This window comes from Drosophila takahashii, chromosome 2L (genome assembly GCF_030179915.1).
Source record: "Drosophila takahashii strain IR98-3 E-12201 chromosome 2L, DtakHiC1v2, whole genome shotgun sequence".
Classification (NCBI taxonomy): domain Eukaryota; kingdom Metazoa; phylum Arthropoda; class Insecta; order Diptera; family Drosophilidae; genus Drosophila; species Drosophila takahashii.
Genome location: NC_091678.1, coordinates 21524750 through 21543814, shown reverse-complemented (window position 1 = coordinate 21543814; position 19065 = coordinate 21524750). Strand labels below are relative to the sequence as shown.

Here is a 19065-nt window from a genome sequence, read left to right as displayed (position 1 = left end):
CGGGGGGAAAACGACAACAGGATCCCAGGCAGCTTTTGTGTGTAAGCCAAAATGCATGTCAATGAAGAATATTTTTGGCGTGAGATATGCAAACATGAACCAAAAATGAATTTACTATACGGAAGGCGGCAAATGGGTGGCGGCCAGGATATTTTCAAATATTATGACCCACACTTTTTGGGGTGCAGTTCCCGATTCGCTTTTAGCAATTTTTATGCATTTGTCATGACTTCTTCGGGCTTTCAATTTACCAAAAAAAACAATTCGATTTATTTGCAAACTTTGCAGACAGGAGATGGAAAAGTGGTTGACATTTTAAAATGGAAATAGGAAGAGTTTGGTTAAAGTCGGGATAAATACAATCGACACACTCACATCAATAAGCTGGCCCGTGAAAATTACCCACACGAATGAAAAAAAAATGTCATTGCTTGTTCTACTGATCTAACCACTAAAGTACCAAAAATAATTAAAATCACCGTAGAGATCTTGGCCAAAAGAACAATATTTTGACAAATTAAGCCATCAAATCAATTCAGCCAGTTCCCAAAGTACGCTTGAAAATCCAATTAAAAGGACCTAAAACATGTGGCAACCACGTAAAGTGTGTGTTTAAAATATTCTCCGAATTTCACAGCATTTAATTAGAAAATCAAAAGCAGCCACCGCAGCGACTGGAAACCCATTTTCCAGGCGGCACAAATGGCCAAGTCCCAACAAAGTTCCTTTTCCACACAAAAACTCTGTCGGGGCCAACCCTTTTTTGACAGTTTGAGCTGCAAGCTTCAGATACACACAGAGACAAACAAGCTGCAAAAGAATGAGCGTTTTCAACCCACACAGAAAGCAGAAAACATACACGAACGGAGCGAAATACTTTTCATATTACGTATACGATTCACATTTGTGACCTGATTTCGGCCTTATCAATGCAATGCTTTTTGTTGTTTGTGGTTTCTTTTTCTACTTTTGCGGCATTCACATGACAGTGTGCCTTACACGGTAAAGAAATAAAGTGATTTTAAAATAACGTCAATGTAAACAAAAAACGTTATTGATCTGATTTTTATAAAATTAAATTTACTTTATTTCGAAATCAAATATCTTATAACTATTTAATAATTTTCGTAATTTTTTGTTAGCTCATAGGGGTAAGAGTGGGATAAGAATAGTTATAACAGTAGTTCGAAATTTGCAACGTTCCTCTAAGGCTTTGCAAAGGACTTCAAAATTGTGTAGCAAAAAGTTATAGCCAAAAGAACTGCCTTTCCGATGATCCCAGTCTCTAACCAAACTTTTCTAAATATTTATGCCTCACTCTCCCCTATATTTATTTTATTTCATTAAAATCGTAATTTCTTTTAAATTTTCAACCAAAGAATTCAAAAAATCTGAACAGATCCCTTATTTTTCTTGTGGTATTGCAATCTGCAACACAATCTCTGCTCAACGACGGAAAAATGAAGTTATTGGAAATGACTGTCAAGCAAAACGGCCACCAGCTCGGTCTACACAATCAGAAGTTCCCGGCATCTCAACATATTTTCTTTTCTCCTCCTTTGGATTTTTTGTTTGTGCCTGGCCTGCACAATACAAAATGTTTGGCATCTTTGGATTTCCTTTTCTTGGGCATTTGTTGTTTTGCCAGGGCCACATGGCAGCACTTTTTACTGGTAAGCAACAATCCCAGAACCGTGTCGATAATCAAACGTCAGCGTATAAAACTCAGGGCTTTACTATTCCTGGCATCACTTTTCTTGCCGGTGGACACTTCTCGGGTTATTCGGTACGAAAGAGGGCTTTTTGTTGAGAAATTTGTTGCTTTGCTCGACTCGAATTGAATTTGCGAGAATTGAATTTGGTACAACAATGAATGGGTTCAAGTAGGTGCTGTATGAAATGGCGATTTTATAGGGCGTTCGCAGAGGTAGCAGTACGATTTTTTTTAAATAAGTATATTTCACCTTATTTTTGGGGTTTTCCAATTTATTAGTTTAGTAAATAACGTATACTAACTTAAAGTGCTGTAAAAATCCCAATATAGAATTTAAAATCATATAGACATTAAGTCTTTAAGTCTTTTCCTTAAATATTAAATATTACCATGTCTTTAAATACAATCCTTCAGAATATAATTAAGGCTTAATTGGTCACTTTTGTTTTTATTTCTTTTCCCAAAACGATTTTCTTTAAGCCCATTATTTATTTTCCATTTAAAAACACACCTTCGCTGCGGTATCAACACTTTGATTACATTGTCAATTAAATTTTCATTGAAAACCGCAATTATATTTCCCATTCACGCCCTTCTGCTCTTCCTATCGTCTTTAATAATGTTTAATTGATTTTGATCAATGGAAATAATTGTACATCAATTGAAGTAAACAAATAAAAAAACAAGGCTTAAAATAATATTTAATTAATTAATAACATATTGACAATGAATGGAGCAATTAACACAGCTTTGATTATGGGACAATTCTATTGATTATTGCGAGAAATCCAGATAAACCGATAAGTGTGGGCATGGGACTCTCATTCCCCGAGCTGTGTGGGCTTTTTATATATTTATTCTTTCATTTCAATGCTTATTGCTTTTATATTCAGCCATCGTACGGTGCATTAATGGGCAATTAATTTTTTATTTGTCAAACCAATGCCAATTGAAGCGTAAACATTTCAATGGATAACCAGAGAAGAGAGTTTCGTTCAACCGACATGCAAAATTGTCGCCATAAACAATGCGAGTGCGAAAAAAAGGAGTCATCAAATAATTATGACAAAAAAGGGGGCCACCTGCCGCCCGAGCTGCTAAATTGCATAACATTTTGGCTTAATCAAATGGCGAAAAAAAATTATAATTGGTATGAGAGCAGCATTTAAAAGTGCATCAATATGCGTTCAGAAGAGTTCTCCACACGCAACAATATTTAAATTAATAATGCAACAGCGACACCAGATCGAAAACGACAAAATACGTGTATTGGTGTAAGTACCTTTACCATTGCTCTCGGTTTATCGGATGATGCATTTTATAAACCAGATACATTTTATATATATTTTATAAATTTTGCCTGATTTTACTTCCGTTTTCATCTGTCGGGCGCACGTAAAATTTCCTTTTTTTTCGTCCTGTTCATTAATGAATTAATTGTTGCACCGGATATTTCAAACATTTTAGATTTGTGGTTTTTAATTTCCTGCAAAATAATCGGCCAATGATTTTATATAACCACCTCTGCCTCGTTCTGGGGAAAATCAAATGAAATTTTATACGAATGTAAACATTTTGCGGTAATTTCGGTTTTGCCGTCCTGACTTTAAATTGCCAATGGAGGAAAATTGGACAAACAACTAGGTGGTGAGAAAAGTGGGGGGAAATGGGCGAAGCGAGAGAGAGATTGCACAAATGTTGTGACAATGGTTGGCCAGGGCTGCCAAATGACTGACGGAATATGTTTGCCTCGCCTATAACTATGTCCGTGTTTGTATATATGTATATTCCTGTGTCTGTTTTTTGTGTTTGTTTAGTGGTTAAATTAGACTAAGTGCAGTCAGCCAAACGTCAGTGGTGGGGACATTTTTACGATCTGCAAAAAACTTTTCTCTAATAGAAATTATAAATTTCTGAATATGCTAAAAATGTTTTTTATTTAGTTTTGGTTTGTGTTCTGTTTTATAATATGAAAAATTGGATACCCTGTACTGCACTTATATTATTTTATTTAAATAATTATTTTATGCCAATCTTTATTTAATCAAAGACAACCAAATTTTTATTTTTTTGAAAGTAACATAATAATTATCTTAGAGAATTACAACTTAGTACTACGAATACTGTTCATCATTTAATTAGTAAGTTTAAGCAAAGAAATTATAATTTTGTTCGTTCGATTCTGAATTTCAAAACTATTTAAATTGCTTTATTCAAATCTACTAGTTACGATATCAGTCACCATAAATTATGGTCCTTCAAGCCTCCCCCACGTCTGAATATATTTTCCTAGTATTTCCGTTGATTTACCTTCATCAGTTCAGAGATGATTTCGTTAAGCCGCTTACCGAAACAGTTTTTGGCATTTTCTTGGGACCAAGTCTTAAAGACTTTTCGAAGAATTTTGGCAAGCTGTGAAAACGAGAATTTCACCCGCTCTCCGAGTTGGCGTGCTTCCCCACAAATTTCCCGGCCTGCGAAGTTGTTTGTTTGCCATGTGCAGCGGGCCTACAAAACATATTTCCGTTTCATTTACTGGCCAACAAAAACGAATATAAAAACCAAAGCACAGAAGGAGAAAAGGAGAAAATCGCTGGCCAAAAAATACCAGGACAACAAATTTGGAGCGGGGCGAAACTCCATAAACTGGGCGACCCCAAGTAGAAATTGCTTGTAACCTATTTGGCAGCCAAATTTCATCATCGAAGCCCAAAAATTTGCTCGACCACAAAAAGGTTCGCTCAACTTTCTTTTTGGCTTTGGTCTATTCTTTTCCCTGGCTTTCCCTGTTTCCCTGCTGGCTTTTTCCCGCTTACTGTCCTTCTGCTGTCACACAATGTTTGCATGCCCCGCGAAAGGGGAACCGGGTTCCTGTTGGCTGGCTACTTCATTTTCTGCTTTATATTTTCCATCGTTAGCACAGGCGACGCCAGCGAACCTAAACGCTTTCCCCGCTTTTCTCCGCTTCTGCCGCCGCTTGGAAAATTTCTTGGCACCAGCTGTAGGTGCCGGCCATCTCCCTCGCACACCCTATCGCCGTCTCATTCACGGGCCGACAAGATAAACAGCATTTTAGGCAAAGGTCCTGTGTCCAGGACTTTCTTTCCTACCGCCCTTTGTCGCGATAACTGCAATGACTTTTGTTTTTTTGTTGCCCGCTGGTTTTGCGCCACATACATATGTGTTCATTGACCGCATTTTTAGCCAACGCTTTTCAGCTTTTCCCTCAGTTTTCCACCCATTTTCCGCCCACAATCGCATTGAAAGTGCATATATCTAAATGGGCAGTTTCACATTGATTTCGGTTTCGCATAAAGTTCAATGAGTTTCTGGAACAAACGGAAACATTTTGGGCAGCCAAGAAATCGCTTAAATGAAGCAGCATGTAGAATTTAGAAATATTTATATGGATATCTGTTTTTGGTCTAGAGATCATTAAGATTGTCGTGATAAAGTGTTATGGGTGAAAGTTTTTCGCTTGCCAAAATTCGTGAAATCAAATTGAAATGATCTGGTTGGGGATGTAAATTAATATTTCTAAGATTTTTTGATCATGTTTTAATTTTGAGAAAATTAAAATTTTGGCTTGAACAAGCCTTCAAAAGAATTAATTATTAATTTAAAACGCCTCAATATCCTAAGATAACATAAACCAAACATTCTTTTAAAATTGTTATAATGTAACATTTAAGTAATTAAATTGTTTGTAGAGCATTTAAAGTTAATAGCTTCATGGTTTGGTCGTAAATCCCCAAACAATTAACTTGTCAGCTTAAGTATTAATATTTTGCATATTTCTCCAAAACTTAACCACAATTGAAGAAGCTTAGCTGTATTACAGAAAAGCACATGCTTAGCGCAGCCAAAAATACAATTTCATGATTTAACTGCATATTAATGAACAAGGAAAGGGGTTGAGAGCGAAACCGCTTTCAGTTTTACAAAACCAACTGACAAACCACAACAAGTCAGCTGCCATTAAAACCAAAATAACCGGAAAAGCCATGAAAAGACAATAAATAATTTTAAAATGACCGCAAGATTTCCATGCGAGTAGGCAAAACATTCTCGCTGGGAAATTCCTTAAAAGATTTGCCCAAGTGTTAATAGCTCATAAATATTTGAGAATGTTTTGCATTTTCTTTGGCGCTGCAAACCGAGTCGTGGGGCCGATGGAATCCTTTTAGCAAGGACTCTCGTGTGCGGTCATAAATGGAAGACGACCTACACACATCCTCCCTTAAGTGTGACATAATATCTAAAATATTTTGTGCAAAGTTACACAAAAGACGTAGAGAGCCAAAAGGACCAAGGGCGCACATGTGCTTGGCTTGCATGGCCATTTAATTTTGCAAAATGTTTGTTTGATGTCCTTAATAGGCTTAGAGACGCTACCTTGCAACCGAAAAATGATGAAATATTCAAAAGTTCGTGGCAGGCAAGCGAGAAAGAGAGAGGGAGTGGGTAAGCCAAGAAAGCTGCAAGTCAAACACAAGTTTTCCCCAAGATTTTTTCCTTTTTCCTCGGCCCGTTTCCTTTGCTTCCACATATTTCACTTGATAATGCCACGACAAGCAGTCCAAGTCCACCTTCAGATATCCTTTTAGCCTAACCTTATCCTCCTACTCTCGAATTGCATTTGCCTTTCCACATGTGTACACAGAGAAAAAACATAGTAAGATTCTTTCCTAAGTCCTACAGCATCTTGCAATACAATACCTACAATTAAAACCAACTAGGACAATTTCTTAAAATTTATATTTATTTTAAATAAATTACTTTAACATTTTACAAGTTATTAAGTATGAAAGGGCAGCAAAAAAAGGCTTATTTTAAAGGGTTTTTTCCAGTGTAACTAAAAGATTCTGTGTGCAGTTGTCGCTAGAGGACTGAGAGCAAAACTTTGGCACATTGAGGTTGTCGAAAGTTTGTCTATTCATTAACCCAAATACTTCGGGGGGACACAAAGCGATGAAAGCTAGGCCAGGTTTGAGCCGAAGTTCCAAGAAGCTAATTTGCATATTTGAGTGACTGCACATAGGACTCTCGCTTTTTACTTCATCTTTTGTTGGCCATGACAGATGACAGCGATAAGGCAAGAAGTCTTGGAGCAAATGGGTTTAATCGCTTTGCGGTTTTTGTGCATGACGTCAAAGGCTAGTGGCTTTTATTGTATTTCGCTGAACTTATTCAATTATTCTCCACTTTATGTTCTTTGTCAACTTTCGGTGCTCAGGGATTTAAACTGCAATTTAAAGAAGTTATAAAATGAAATGTTTGTTAATTTCATCTTACACTTTTTAAACCGCTTTAGCAATTTCCTTATCATTTTCAGCAACAGCATAAGTACTTGCAAAGATCTCTGGCAGAATTTTAAATGTCTTACGGAAGTTCTAATAATTTGCACGCTGAATATCAGCGTCAGACAAATGCGAAAAATAAACATTTTAAAGGAAGTTTTATTTATTTTTCATCAGCTGTTGAATTCTGTCAAAAATCGATTTCGATAGATATAGAGATGCTTTGACGGCGATAAAATAAATCTTCAAATTAAAGTAACTTTCTTATAATCACTTTTGAAGTTCTTACGATAGTTGCACAAAGGCACTACAAAACGTAATTACTAATCATTATTCGGAAATTCCTCCATTATGAGTGTTAAAAATAGAAATTATATAATTACTAGTCCATTTCATAAATTTAACACTCACATAACCGTTCCATTATCTAATCAGTCGCATGATTGTTGCGTTGCCTTTTATGACAATCAAGGCCGCAAATCAAATACGCCCAATTAAACATTGCCTATTTTTAATCCTGCCGAAGCCATTGCTTTTTCGTAATTATTTTTCAACAAAGTGAGTTGGTGGGCCAAGGGATATCGGCGTTAAACGCTCATAGAAAGTTGAGATAGATTGTGTGAAATCAGCGCCAACCAATTTCGAATCAATCACCAAACTCAGCCAGAGAAAAAGGCAGCCAACCCAACGAATCGGGGATCTAATCGAGCGTAATGATTGCGTTGGCCTCAACCGAGAAAAAAGTTTCAATTTCTGCTGCTGAATTTGTGCTAAATTAAGCGCTCATTATTTTAAGTGTGTGCCAAAATGGAATGAAGAAATTTTATCTAATAGAAAAGCTCGAGCACGAAACTTTAAGAATCGTTTAACTGAACTTAAGTTTAAAAGAAATTGTATGATCCTTTTTGAAGTAAACCCTAAACTTAAAGCAAACTCTGAGAGAATTTAAGTTTTTGGGTTGAGGTCACCATTAGACATTAATGAACACATGTTCGCAAGACATTAAAATTAAATGTACCGCTCATTAAAATTTGAAACATTCCAAAGGGACAGGCCGAACAAGTTTCGAGGCAAATGTAGCTTGACATACGCAATTTAGTGGGTCGAAAAGGCTTTCCCCCCTTTGGGCATGCATCATATCACAATAATAACGAAGCATTTAATGTTAAGTGTGGGGAAAGGGTCTCGGGTTTCAGAATTCAGCTTTCGGGCTTCCATCATCATCATCAGGCGGCAGCAGCATCGATAAAGTCAAAGTGTTTGGCCGGTTGCAGGGCGTTCGGGGGTGGGGGGCGGATGACCTCCAGGCAGGACCATAAAACAAAACCGACATATTGCTGGAGTGGGAAAGGGACAGACTGAAAAGGACACCCGCCGAGTGACCGACTGACTGACATGGACATTGTCATGGACATGGGACATGCTCGGACACAAGTTCAATTCAATTTTTCGGCCATGTTTTTGTCATTTCCATATATGCAAATGAATATGTTGAAAACCGGAAAATCAGGCGAGGGGGAAATTTCGCTCAAAGGAGAGGGTTGAGGAACAGGGACACAGGCCCCGTGAATTTTTGGTAGCGAAAATGGACTGCGTGTGTAAACAATTTTGGGAATCTCTAGCATCTATACGAAAATTGTAAATTTTTGCTATGAAAATTCATTAAATCTAGTATTATGAAATAAGTTTATGGTTTTACAATTTAATAAGAAATTAAAGTGTGGTTAAAAGTTTTTTGTTACGTTTCCTAAATTGGTATTATATTTATAATTTAAAATATTTTATGAACATGCTTTTAAATGGTTTTAAATACTTTGTAAAATATTTCTTTAGCTCTGGTTGTTCAATGAATGACATTAGAGAAACTAAATAGCTCATAAGCAATGACAAAAGGTTAAACGTTTCAAATAGAGGTTTTAGGGTAAGGGTTCTGGGCTTTAGGCAACCATTTAACGCTGTCGAATGATTTGCAGCTGACGAAAAGCCAAACAGGACGCAGGCAACAGTTGCTGTGCACAGCTAAAACAATCTTAAAAATGAAATTAATACAAATTAAACAAACTACAAAACCGAATAGAAATTTTCAGTCTGAAACTAATTTTTATTTAAGTTATTTGTGATTCAACAATGATTTATTCTGAAATAAAGTAAAATATTTAAGAACATTTCTATTAACTGTATTAATAAAGAACTGTGACAATGATATGACAAAATTACTGTATTTTAATAAACTGGTTTTCACAGTGCACATCCCGCAGAAAAGGGAACCTAAAGGGAGAAGAACTGAAAAGGATGTGGGGGGAAGCTCGAAGCGAGTCAGATGGATAGATAGATAGTTAGATAGAGAACGATACAAAATACAAATGAACATACGCAATGCGGCAATCAAAAGCCAACACGCACAAAGAAGGTTTCGGGGGGTAAAAAGGGGAAGCGGATGGAGGCAGAGGGTGGCAAAATAGGGCGGAAAATGAGGGAATCAGTGGGTGGGAGTTTAGAGAGAGGTAGCGCCTGCACAGAAGGACATCCGGTCTTTGGCCGTACAACGACAAATGTCATCAAGCAGTCCAAATAATAATAAAATATACACTTAAGCCCCGTTTTGTCTGCCTGCCTGCCTGTGTGCGTGTATTTTGGCCACATGTGGGGTCCCTCTAACCACCACTAACCCCATCCCCCTCCCCACCCTCCGTCCGACTGTGCGTGGATTTAAATAAAACGGAAATTTATTTCGACAAATGGCATTTACTTGCAACGGATGTGCCGCCATTACAATGACACGGAAAGGCTACACAGACATACACGCACGGAGAAAAATGTGGTCAAGTGAAGGGCAATAAATAATAATATGAATTAATTATAATAATAATAATTATAAAAGAAATTAGTCGTTACTTTTATGAGCAATCACCTAAGATCATCTTTATTTATATTTTTGTATTTAATTTTAAAGGGTTTATATGTTAAACAGACCATCCGATACAATAAACCAGTAAATTTTATAATCCAATTAACCAAAACAATTGAATATGCTTTCCCGACGCCATATTTGTTTTTTAAATTAATAACTTTGATAATTTCTTAGTCAATTTTAGTTGTATATAATTATTTGTCTCTCTGTAAGGACTCCACAGGATCTTCGCTCAACTCGTGCGCTATTCAAAAACGAGTCCTGACTGGGGAAACCCAGCATGAAGCCAAAGGAATCGCAAGGACCAACAGACTGCCTGACTGACTGGCTGACTGACTGAATGCCTTCAATGTGCATAAGTGGGATAATGGGTCAGGCTAAGCCACAAGATATCCAAGTGGCTGCCATCACGATGATGATGTCGGTGATGATAATGATGGTGGATAATGTCTCGTACCGGAAAACCCCCACACGCAGTGAGAGAATGCGAGGCGAGCGAGTCCTGGAACACGCACAACTCACTTTGCAGTATGATAAATTGTAGAAGATATCACGGCAGACTCTTTTGCATATGTACATACATTGTACTTTATAATTTGACACTGAGAAAAAGTTGGTACAAAATAAAGCAGGATTTGTAAGCTTTTTAAAATATAGTAGGGGTGCACCATAATAAGCTTTAATTGTAATATTATTTATATCAAATAAAAAGTTTCCTAGTTTTTAAAAAATTTAAAAACCTAATTTAATTTTTTTTACTTAGTTTCGTAATTTTTATTAAATTTTGACACCTTATTTAATTTATTTGTAAATGAACTTGTAATGCAATTTTAGGTTTTAAAGTCATTTACCATTTCTTCCAGCGTAATCATAACTGGCGGCATTAAGACTTCCTCGCAATGTCCCTCCATCACATTTCTCCCCACAGACGCTCAGGGCATTTAGCATTCATGAGATAATAAAAACAGAAAAAATACCAAAAACAAAAAACAAACAAGAGGGAACGTTATAGTCGGGTGCCCTGACTATCAGATACCCGTTACTCAGGTAAAGGGAGTGCGAGGGAGATGGAGATAGAGATAGAAAACGTTGATCACGCATAACTTTTTAACGAATGGTCCGATTTGAAAAATTTCTTCTACATTTCGATAGGTATTGATAAACACAATAAAACTGCATTTTTACTTTTCCAAAATATTAAAATTTTTAAAATCGTATATAAGCGATGGTGGGCGTTAGAGGGGGCGTGGCACCATTTTGAAACAAACTTGCGCTGCGTAGGAATTCCTAGAATCTGCATGCAAAATGCCAATCTTCTAGCTTCTATAGTTTCCGAGATCTCAGCGTTCATACGGACAGACGGACAGACAGACAGACGGACAGACGGACAGACGGACATGGCTAGATCGACTCGGCTAGTGATCCTGATCAAGAATATATATACTTTATGGGGTCGGAAACGCTTCCTTCTACCTGTTACATACTTTTGCACGAATCTAGTATACCCTTTTACTCTACGAGTAACGGGTATAAAAAGCAAGTGGACAGCAATAAATGATTTCGAAGCCAGGCCGGAACATGTCATGATTCTTGGTATTTTTTGTTTTGCCTGCTCTAACACAACACTGCGTATACGCAATCGTAAGTGAAAGTCGGTGTTTAGGCCTCGGGCTATGGATAATTTGGGTTAAGCTCACGCACACACACTCATATTACACATATGTATGTGTTTGTGGCATATTATTTTCCGGCCAATTTTTACTTTGATCCATTTATGGTTCTCTTTTTTTTTGTTTGTTTGGCTTTTTATTAAAAACAAAATGTTTTATTTGACTAACTTGTTTATGTTGGGCCTTAAAGCTGACCCCCCAAGAAAAGGTCCCAACTGGAAAAGGGTTTCTGATTGTGCGTATCAATTTTTATGGGCAGTGGGATGGGATTAACGGTGGAAGAGTGTGAATAGCATAGGAAATGAAATTCTTATCAGGCCATTTGGGGATTTCCCCTTTTAAGTGAGATAGCGAGTGGTTGCGTGTTTTTTAAGTGATGGTAAATTTAATTTGTTAAAGAGACACTTGGTTTTGAATCAGAAAACCATAAATAAATCAAATGAATTATTTAAATACTATATTATATAATGCTTATGTCGGTAGAATTTGCTGATCCATATTAATTCTCATTTTAAAATTTAAAAGTTTTTATGATCTTCTTGCAATAAACTAATTTGTAAAATACTCATAAAATCGTATAAATAGAAAAGGTATCAAAATAACCTAATAAGAGCTTCACTCCACTTCATTGTAACTCAATCAGCTGCAACTTTTTCAATTAACAACACATTGCTGCCGATCCCAAACACTTTCACCTTTAAGAACCGTAACCGCAATTTTCCATCGCCCCTCGGCTCACTCAGCCCCCCAGCAACCAAGCAGCCTCCGACCAACATGCCCCACGATAATTGAATTATGAAACATCATTTCGCTGTCTGCGTTAACCATAAACGCATTAAGTTCGCGTTAATGAAGAATTATGCAGATGATGTCCAGGTCCTGACCTCAGACTAGACTTCAATACAAAGGAGGGGGGGGGGGTTGGGTTGTGGAGCAATATAAACGAACCTATAAAAGCCTTGGCCCATTAGCAAGTCTGGTCCATTAAAACTGCACACACAAAGGATAAAGGAGCTGGGTAAAAAGTTCTGCAGTGAATTTGCTGAATTATTAATTAACCTCAAACAATTAAAAGTAAAACATTTAAAAAAATGTTCGTATAATTAAGCAATGCGCAGGCAAGAATGCGATGAGTTAAATGTTTTAAAATCCTTTTAAGCGGCCAAGGAATTCGGTTGGGGGTTTCAAGACCGATAAACAATGTAGATTGTAATTAACTTGACCGCGCCCCACCTGCCCAATTTTCCTACCATCCCCCCTCCGGCATGTAAAAGTGGGCGGCAGCGACTTAATTGCATGCACGAAATGCAGGACCCGAATGAATGACATTCATTTTCGATTCGCTTCCACTGTCTTTGCTGCACTTCCGTTTGCCACACACACACAGGAAGGCAGCGCCAAAGGATTCAGCCAGGATAAAACTTGGGCGGTTGAAAATGGAAGGTAAAAATAGGGCGGAGGAAAAGCATCAGCATCGGGGAGCCATCAATGTTGAGCAATTGGGTCGTCGCCCCTCTTGAATTTCATAAAGCGTTCTCATTGAAAATAATTAAAATGCGTCAAGCGTTCAAAATCAAGCAGCGTGGAAATTTAATTGTATTGAAACGAGGGGAGAAAGGCTCACCTGTTCCCCACTATTCTCCCCATTTTCTCGCCCCTTATCGTTGCGAATGAATTGGTTCCATTTGGCAATTGGGCCAACAAATGAGTTCATTTCTTTTATTTTTTCTTATTTACTTTCACAGTTGACCGAGTCGAGAATGAATAAAGCAAATATGGAAGTTGAGTGCGATAAATGCAATTGATCAAAGGAAAGGAACCAAAAAGGGCGGAAATTACTAAAGATACAGATGATAGCTGTTTCTTAAGGAAGGATTATAATGGAATTATCCTGTAAAATAATTTTTTTAAATTATTTACCTTTAATAAAAACCTATAAAAATGCAGATACTGGTAAACCTGTTGAATCTTAGTCTCTTTAAATATAAGAAGTATTCAAAATATTTTAATTTAAATTATGTTTGTTATTTATACTTTTCTTAAATTTAAATTCTGTTTTCTATGATTCAAATTATGCTCTTCTCACCCATTTGATTACAAATAAAGGCTTAATTTTCATATGCATATGAGTATTGCTTTTCGTTTTTTTCACTCATTTCTGCTCCACTTTACAGCGGACACATGCTACGTTTCCCATGGTCAAAGGAAAAAGCGGACAGAGCCCAAGGCCACGTGAGTACATTGAAAACTGAAGGGGTGAGAAGAGGTGATTGCGTCGGCATAATAAAAACCCGCAGCTGTCATTGGCAATAAAAATAATAACACCCATTGAGTGCTCGAAAAGTAACAAAAGCAACAACAGTCAAATATATTCCCTTGTGCGAATTTTTTTATCAATCACAAAATAAACACTCAACAATGGAAGGGGCGAATATATGTTTATGCATTTCCTTTTCAATGCAAACAATTTTTTATATATTATCATATTTATTTATAGGTTCTACATGTGCCCCACAGGAAGCTGTAAGCGTTGTTCTCGTTTCACTTTGATATGGTTCAAGAGCAAAAATAACATAAAAAACGTTTTTAATTTTCACAGGAGCATATTTCTCCGCCAACCTCTCTGCCATAATTGAAGTAAAAGCCAACGCCATTTGATTATTTGTATATAAATAAAAGGAAATGCGTTTTTTTTACGATTTGTTTGACATGGAATCAAGAAACACGAGAAACAAGATGTAAGTAGAAAGCCAAAGAAAAGCTCCATCCCCCGAAGAAAAATTTTTCATTTTTACCGAGGCAAAAAGAAAAGTCGACAAATATATGGCAGACTCATAAATAGGAGACCAGAAATCAATTGACAATTTATTGTTTGAAACATAAAAAATGAGCGAGCGTAAGTCGAGCTTGGGTGGGTTCGGGGCAAAAATCTATATTAAATTACGAGCCGGCTAACAAAATGTCGAAATAATAATAATAAAAAAGAAAAATGACAAAAATGGAATGTGGTGTAATACCCTGTAAATTAAATTGGAAAAATGTCGAACAAAAATCTGAAAACTCCAAAAAAATAAAATATCAAAGAGTAAGAGGATAAATATTAATGATGAAAAGATAATAATAAAATGCTCAGCTTAGCTTATGCAAATAAAATGTTTAAAATAGTTCACAAAAAGCTCATTAGATTCTAAAACATTACATTTTAAGTTTTACAATCAATTAAAAATTGTAAAAACATTAACAATAATTGCATCTGTATACTGTTCCTGCCTGTTGCTCGGATTCAGTGACAGCAAATACACCCAGTATGTAAAGAGCATCCCATGACATAGACTCATATATATCGTACACATTTATATAAAGAGATATTGTATGTGCATTGCTTGACTTTTTGTGGCCATTGTTGCTCTGTGGCTGTTGTTGATGCTGTTGCTGTTTCTCTGGTGTGCCCAATTGCCTTTAAATTGTACCGAGTGTTAAGTGGCGCACGTTAAAAAAACATTTAACGTTTTTATTTACGATACACCGAGTCGCCAACAACAGAAACCCCAGATATAAAAAAAAAAGTTGTAGGACCTTTGGTGGAGGAGGCAGTGAAAGTGTTTTGTTCTGGCCCTGGCATTAGGGATTCGCAAAAAAGGAAATATATATATGTATGTATAGGTACAACAAAAATAAAAAAGGATATTGGAATCGCAAACGAATGGGAGGCTCAAACCGGGCAAAAAAATAAAACGGAAATTAAAGTTAAAATATGGCAGGAGTCTGAATGGCAGAAAGAGCGATTGAGGGTTAGAAGTGAGAGGGCGAGACAATTGCGAGTGGAAATGTGAAAATGAAAAAGTGAGCAAGTGCAAAAAAGTTATAGCAACTATGAAATATATAGGATAGAGTACCTGACCATTGAACATGACTATTGAAGTGAAATAAGTGGATTTGCATGCGTGTATTTAAATGCCTATTTTAAAAAGTTTTAATAAATAATACAAATACTTATAAAACAAAATTGTTGAAAGCTATAGGGTAAAAATATATGTTCCTCTATTTTAATAACGTGATAAAAGTCAACAAATGTTAGCATAAAAAGCAATGTTAGTGCTAAAAGTTCAAAGTTATAGGAAAAAAATATATGTTTTTCTATTTCAATAACGCGATAAAAGTCAACAAATGCTTGCATAAAAAGCATTGTAAATCAATACAAGTAAGAACATTTATTTCTTATTTGAACATTAATAGGCAGGAAATTAATAATTTCCAAATTTTCGTTTAAGTTCACCCGATTTTAGGGACCAACAAGTTGTTATTACTTTTCCACTACAAGTAAGCACAATGCTACTTCTTTAACATCTTTGCTTAAACGTTAAACAAGCTACGTATTTTCAAAAGAACAAAATAAAGCAATGTTTGCGAGTGGGTTACCATTATCCAATCACTTTTCAAACACGGATCTACCACTCCCACAACCTCCCAAAGTAATGAAATTCCAGCCAATAATAAAGGTGAACCACAAGACAAAAGCGAACTATTTGATGAAACACGATTGAGCCGCCTCCAAAAAAGATTTTGAACTATATCAGTGGTTGGAAGGACCAAAAATGATGGTGCCCCTTAATAAATGCGAGTCCCTTCGGTACTATTATCAACTGCTAGCTCTTCGTCATTTGGAAATGGCAGCCTTGAATCTTTACAAGGAGCGATTAATACGCGGATTTTGTCATTTGTACTCTGGCCAAGAGGCTTGCGCCGTGGGAATTCCTGCCGCGATGGGCGAACAGGATAAACTCATTTCAGGATATCGAATACACGACTGGGCATAAATGGTGGGCGTGTCTGCTCAAGCTGTCCTTGCTGAACTCACCTGGCGTTTCACAGGTGAGAAAATTAATTGTAAAACGAACAAGCTATTATTTAAGTCAGAGTTTTTACTGCTTGAAGGGTTGAAACATAAGAAACTGCAATAACTTTTAACGGTTTAGAGGTGATTCAATATCGGATCCTTCATAACAAATGTGATTTAAGAGCTAAGACTAAATCATAAAATTCAAAGTTACAAACAGTTCAAACTTATACGACAAATAAATAAATAGGTCTCAGTCCTAAACTCCCAATTAAAAATGTTTTACTCATAAAAAGAACGCACGCTGATTTTTCCATCTTTGAGAAATCAAGACTTGAACTTTGAACCCTGCACACATCATCATCATAACTTTCATTAGCACTTGTATTTGCTCTATTTAATTTATGCTAAATGATCAACGGCTGCTGCTTATGTCTACGTTTTATTTTTATTTGCCCGGCAAAACGAAAACAATAATTCAGCACAGCGAGCTGCTGCTGAAACAGCAGAAAGCCAAGAAAAAATTGTTACGGCTCAAGAAAAAAATAAAAAAGGGTAAGCAGGAAAAGGAAGTGTACAGGCACACATACATATATACGCATGTGACCCATTGGAGGCAGGTCCGTACTTTCTCGCAACCCCTCCCAACTCACCCACACCCACGCACTCATTTGCCTTTGCACTCACGTCTGTGTAATTTATGCCAAAAAACAGTATGCAAGGATTTACCCTTGCAGCCCACAATTACCAAGGGTATATAAGAATACTACAATTTTCACGATCGAATTATAAACTTAATAATATTGTTACATTCAGGGGTGTCACAGAAATCTCTTCCAACCGAAGACGGTTGGATTTTTGCATTGATGCACGTAAGAACTTTAACGGATTTCGGTTGGAAATAATTTCTGTGACACCCCCGATTATTTTATTTCTGACAAAATATTATACGTATTTAGTTTAAAAGAATTTTTCTAGTTACCAACCATTTTAACATTACACGATCTTCTTAAAATTTCTCTTGAAAATAATACTAATTTTAATTTTCGAAATAAAAATATATTTTTTTTTAATTTATTTATATTAATGTGGCGAAACCAAAAAAAACATTAAAAAATATTTATTTATTTATGAATTAATAGTAAATAAGTAAAGAATTTTCCTGTTTGGCATTTGTAAGCCTTTTAACAGATAAACCTTTCGTGTGTACACTGTAGATACATTGTACATGCGTTTTACATTTTACGTTGCACTGGGGCGCCACTGCGGAAGAACACGAAAGCTTAAGTTGATTTCTACATAAAAATGTAATTGGTTTTTTAATTTTGTTCACCAATAAAAAACAGTATGAGTTGAGCTATTATTTTGTGACTTGCCTTGTGGATAACATAGTTATTCTTCCAAGAGATTTCTATTTTAAGTTTTTTCTTATCTTTCGCACAAGGCAGGTCTTGGACTTTCTTCGCAAAACTTTTGTGACATATTCTTAAAGAGTTCTTTTACAATTCATTTTCCCTCTCAGAGTTTATTGACTTTTAATTTTTTAATAAAAACAAGTTCGCTTAATCAGTCAAATGAATCAAACATATTTTTTAAAAAAATTGAAATTGAAATGAAAACAATCTATTTCAACTGTGAACCAAAAACTATAAGTAATAATCAGTAAAATAAAAATTCACTTACCCAACTCTATCTCCGCATTACATCCACCTCTCGCGGATTCCTGAAGCCGGTGGAAGCCGGAAATGAGATATCACACACGAATAAGTCTACCTCCGAACAGGAAACAAGTGGAGGCGTCGATGATGGGAGATAGTTATGAACAAGTAGGTGCGGGAGTTTTTACCTTAAAACCATACAATTTAATTATTATTGTTAATTTAAGTCAGACCAGCTGCTGTGATGTATACCGATCTCTTTCTCTCGGACCACAACACAAGTAATGAGGTAACATAAATAATATTTAAGCCAGAGATTACATGTAATTGACTGGTTTACTTATCAGCACATCTCCTACAAACGTATAACATATTGAGGTGGTAATGGATGTTACTCTGTACAACACAAAAGAAATGTGCTTTTTTTCTTTAGTGGCTATCTTCAATGATGGACCCGACTTACTTAAAACTGGTTCTGCTTAAAGTTTCCATCGCAAAAACTGCATATCTTCGCTATTATTATCAGTAGTAATCTGGTTCACATACAAAAAATCTCAGTAGAAGATTATGATAATATGATAATAGAGTAGCAGGCGATCCTCCATAAATAGGTGGCTTTGCCTCGTTTCTTGTCGGAAGTTTGGACGTTTCAGAAAAACTAACGAAAAGCCGGATTGATTACACACATGTCAGCAGTGGTTTTTCGCTGGATAACATAGGTTCTCGCAAATCTGCTTACAAATTACTAAATATTGAATACTGTAGTAGATGTGTCCATGGAGATCGTTTCGCCAAGTTTCTTATCGGCAGTTCCCGCGAAAATGCCGACCTCCACAGGTACAAAACAAAATAGTTGGAGCGTTTGGAGACGTACTTTCCATTCCGGTGAACTTACACTTGGTTTAGACTAAGATTTTCTTCTCCAACCGGACTGTATACGAAGATGTGGTAACAAACGCACAATAAGTATGTCTA

At 36.3% G+C, this 19065-nt stretch overlaps 1 protein-coding gene across 3 annotated transcripts; it reads left to right on the top strand.

Moving 5' to 3' along the window:
• The first annotated feature begins 1414 nt into the window (after positions 1-1414).
• On the top strand, positions 1415-19045 carry LOC138912038 (uncharacterized). Of its 3 annotated transcripts, none has more exons than XM_070211803.1 (4): positions 1415-1673; positions 13770-13827; positions 14093-14118; positions 14195-14304. In XM_070211803.1, the coding sequence occupies exons 1-4, from the start codon at positions 1461-1463 to the stop codon at positions 14225-14227; spliced, it is 330 nt and encodes a 109-aa protein (XP_070067904.1). In that variant the 5' UTR covers positions 1415-1460; the 3' UTR covers positions 14228-14304. The 3 variants fall into 3 exon arrangements, 1 of the variants encoding a protein (XP_070067904.1); XR_011417675.1 differs by lacking the exon at positions 1415-1673 and adding an exon at positions 13345-13548; XR_011417674.1 differs by lacking the exons at positions 1415-1673; positions 13770-13827; positions 14093-14118; positions 14195-14304 and adding exons at positions 18007-18262; positions 18322-18379; positions 18438-19045.
• Positions 19046-19065: the final 20 nt, after the last annotated feature.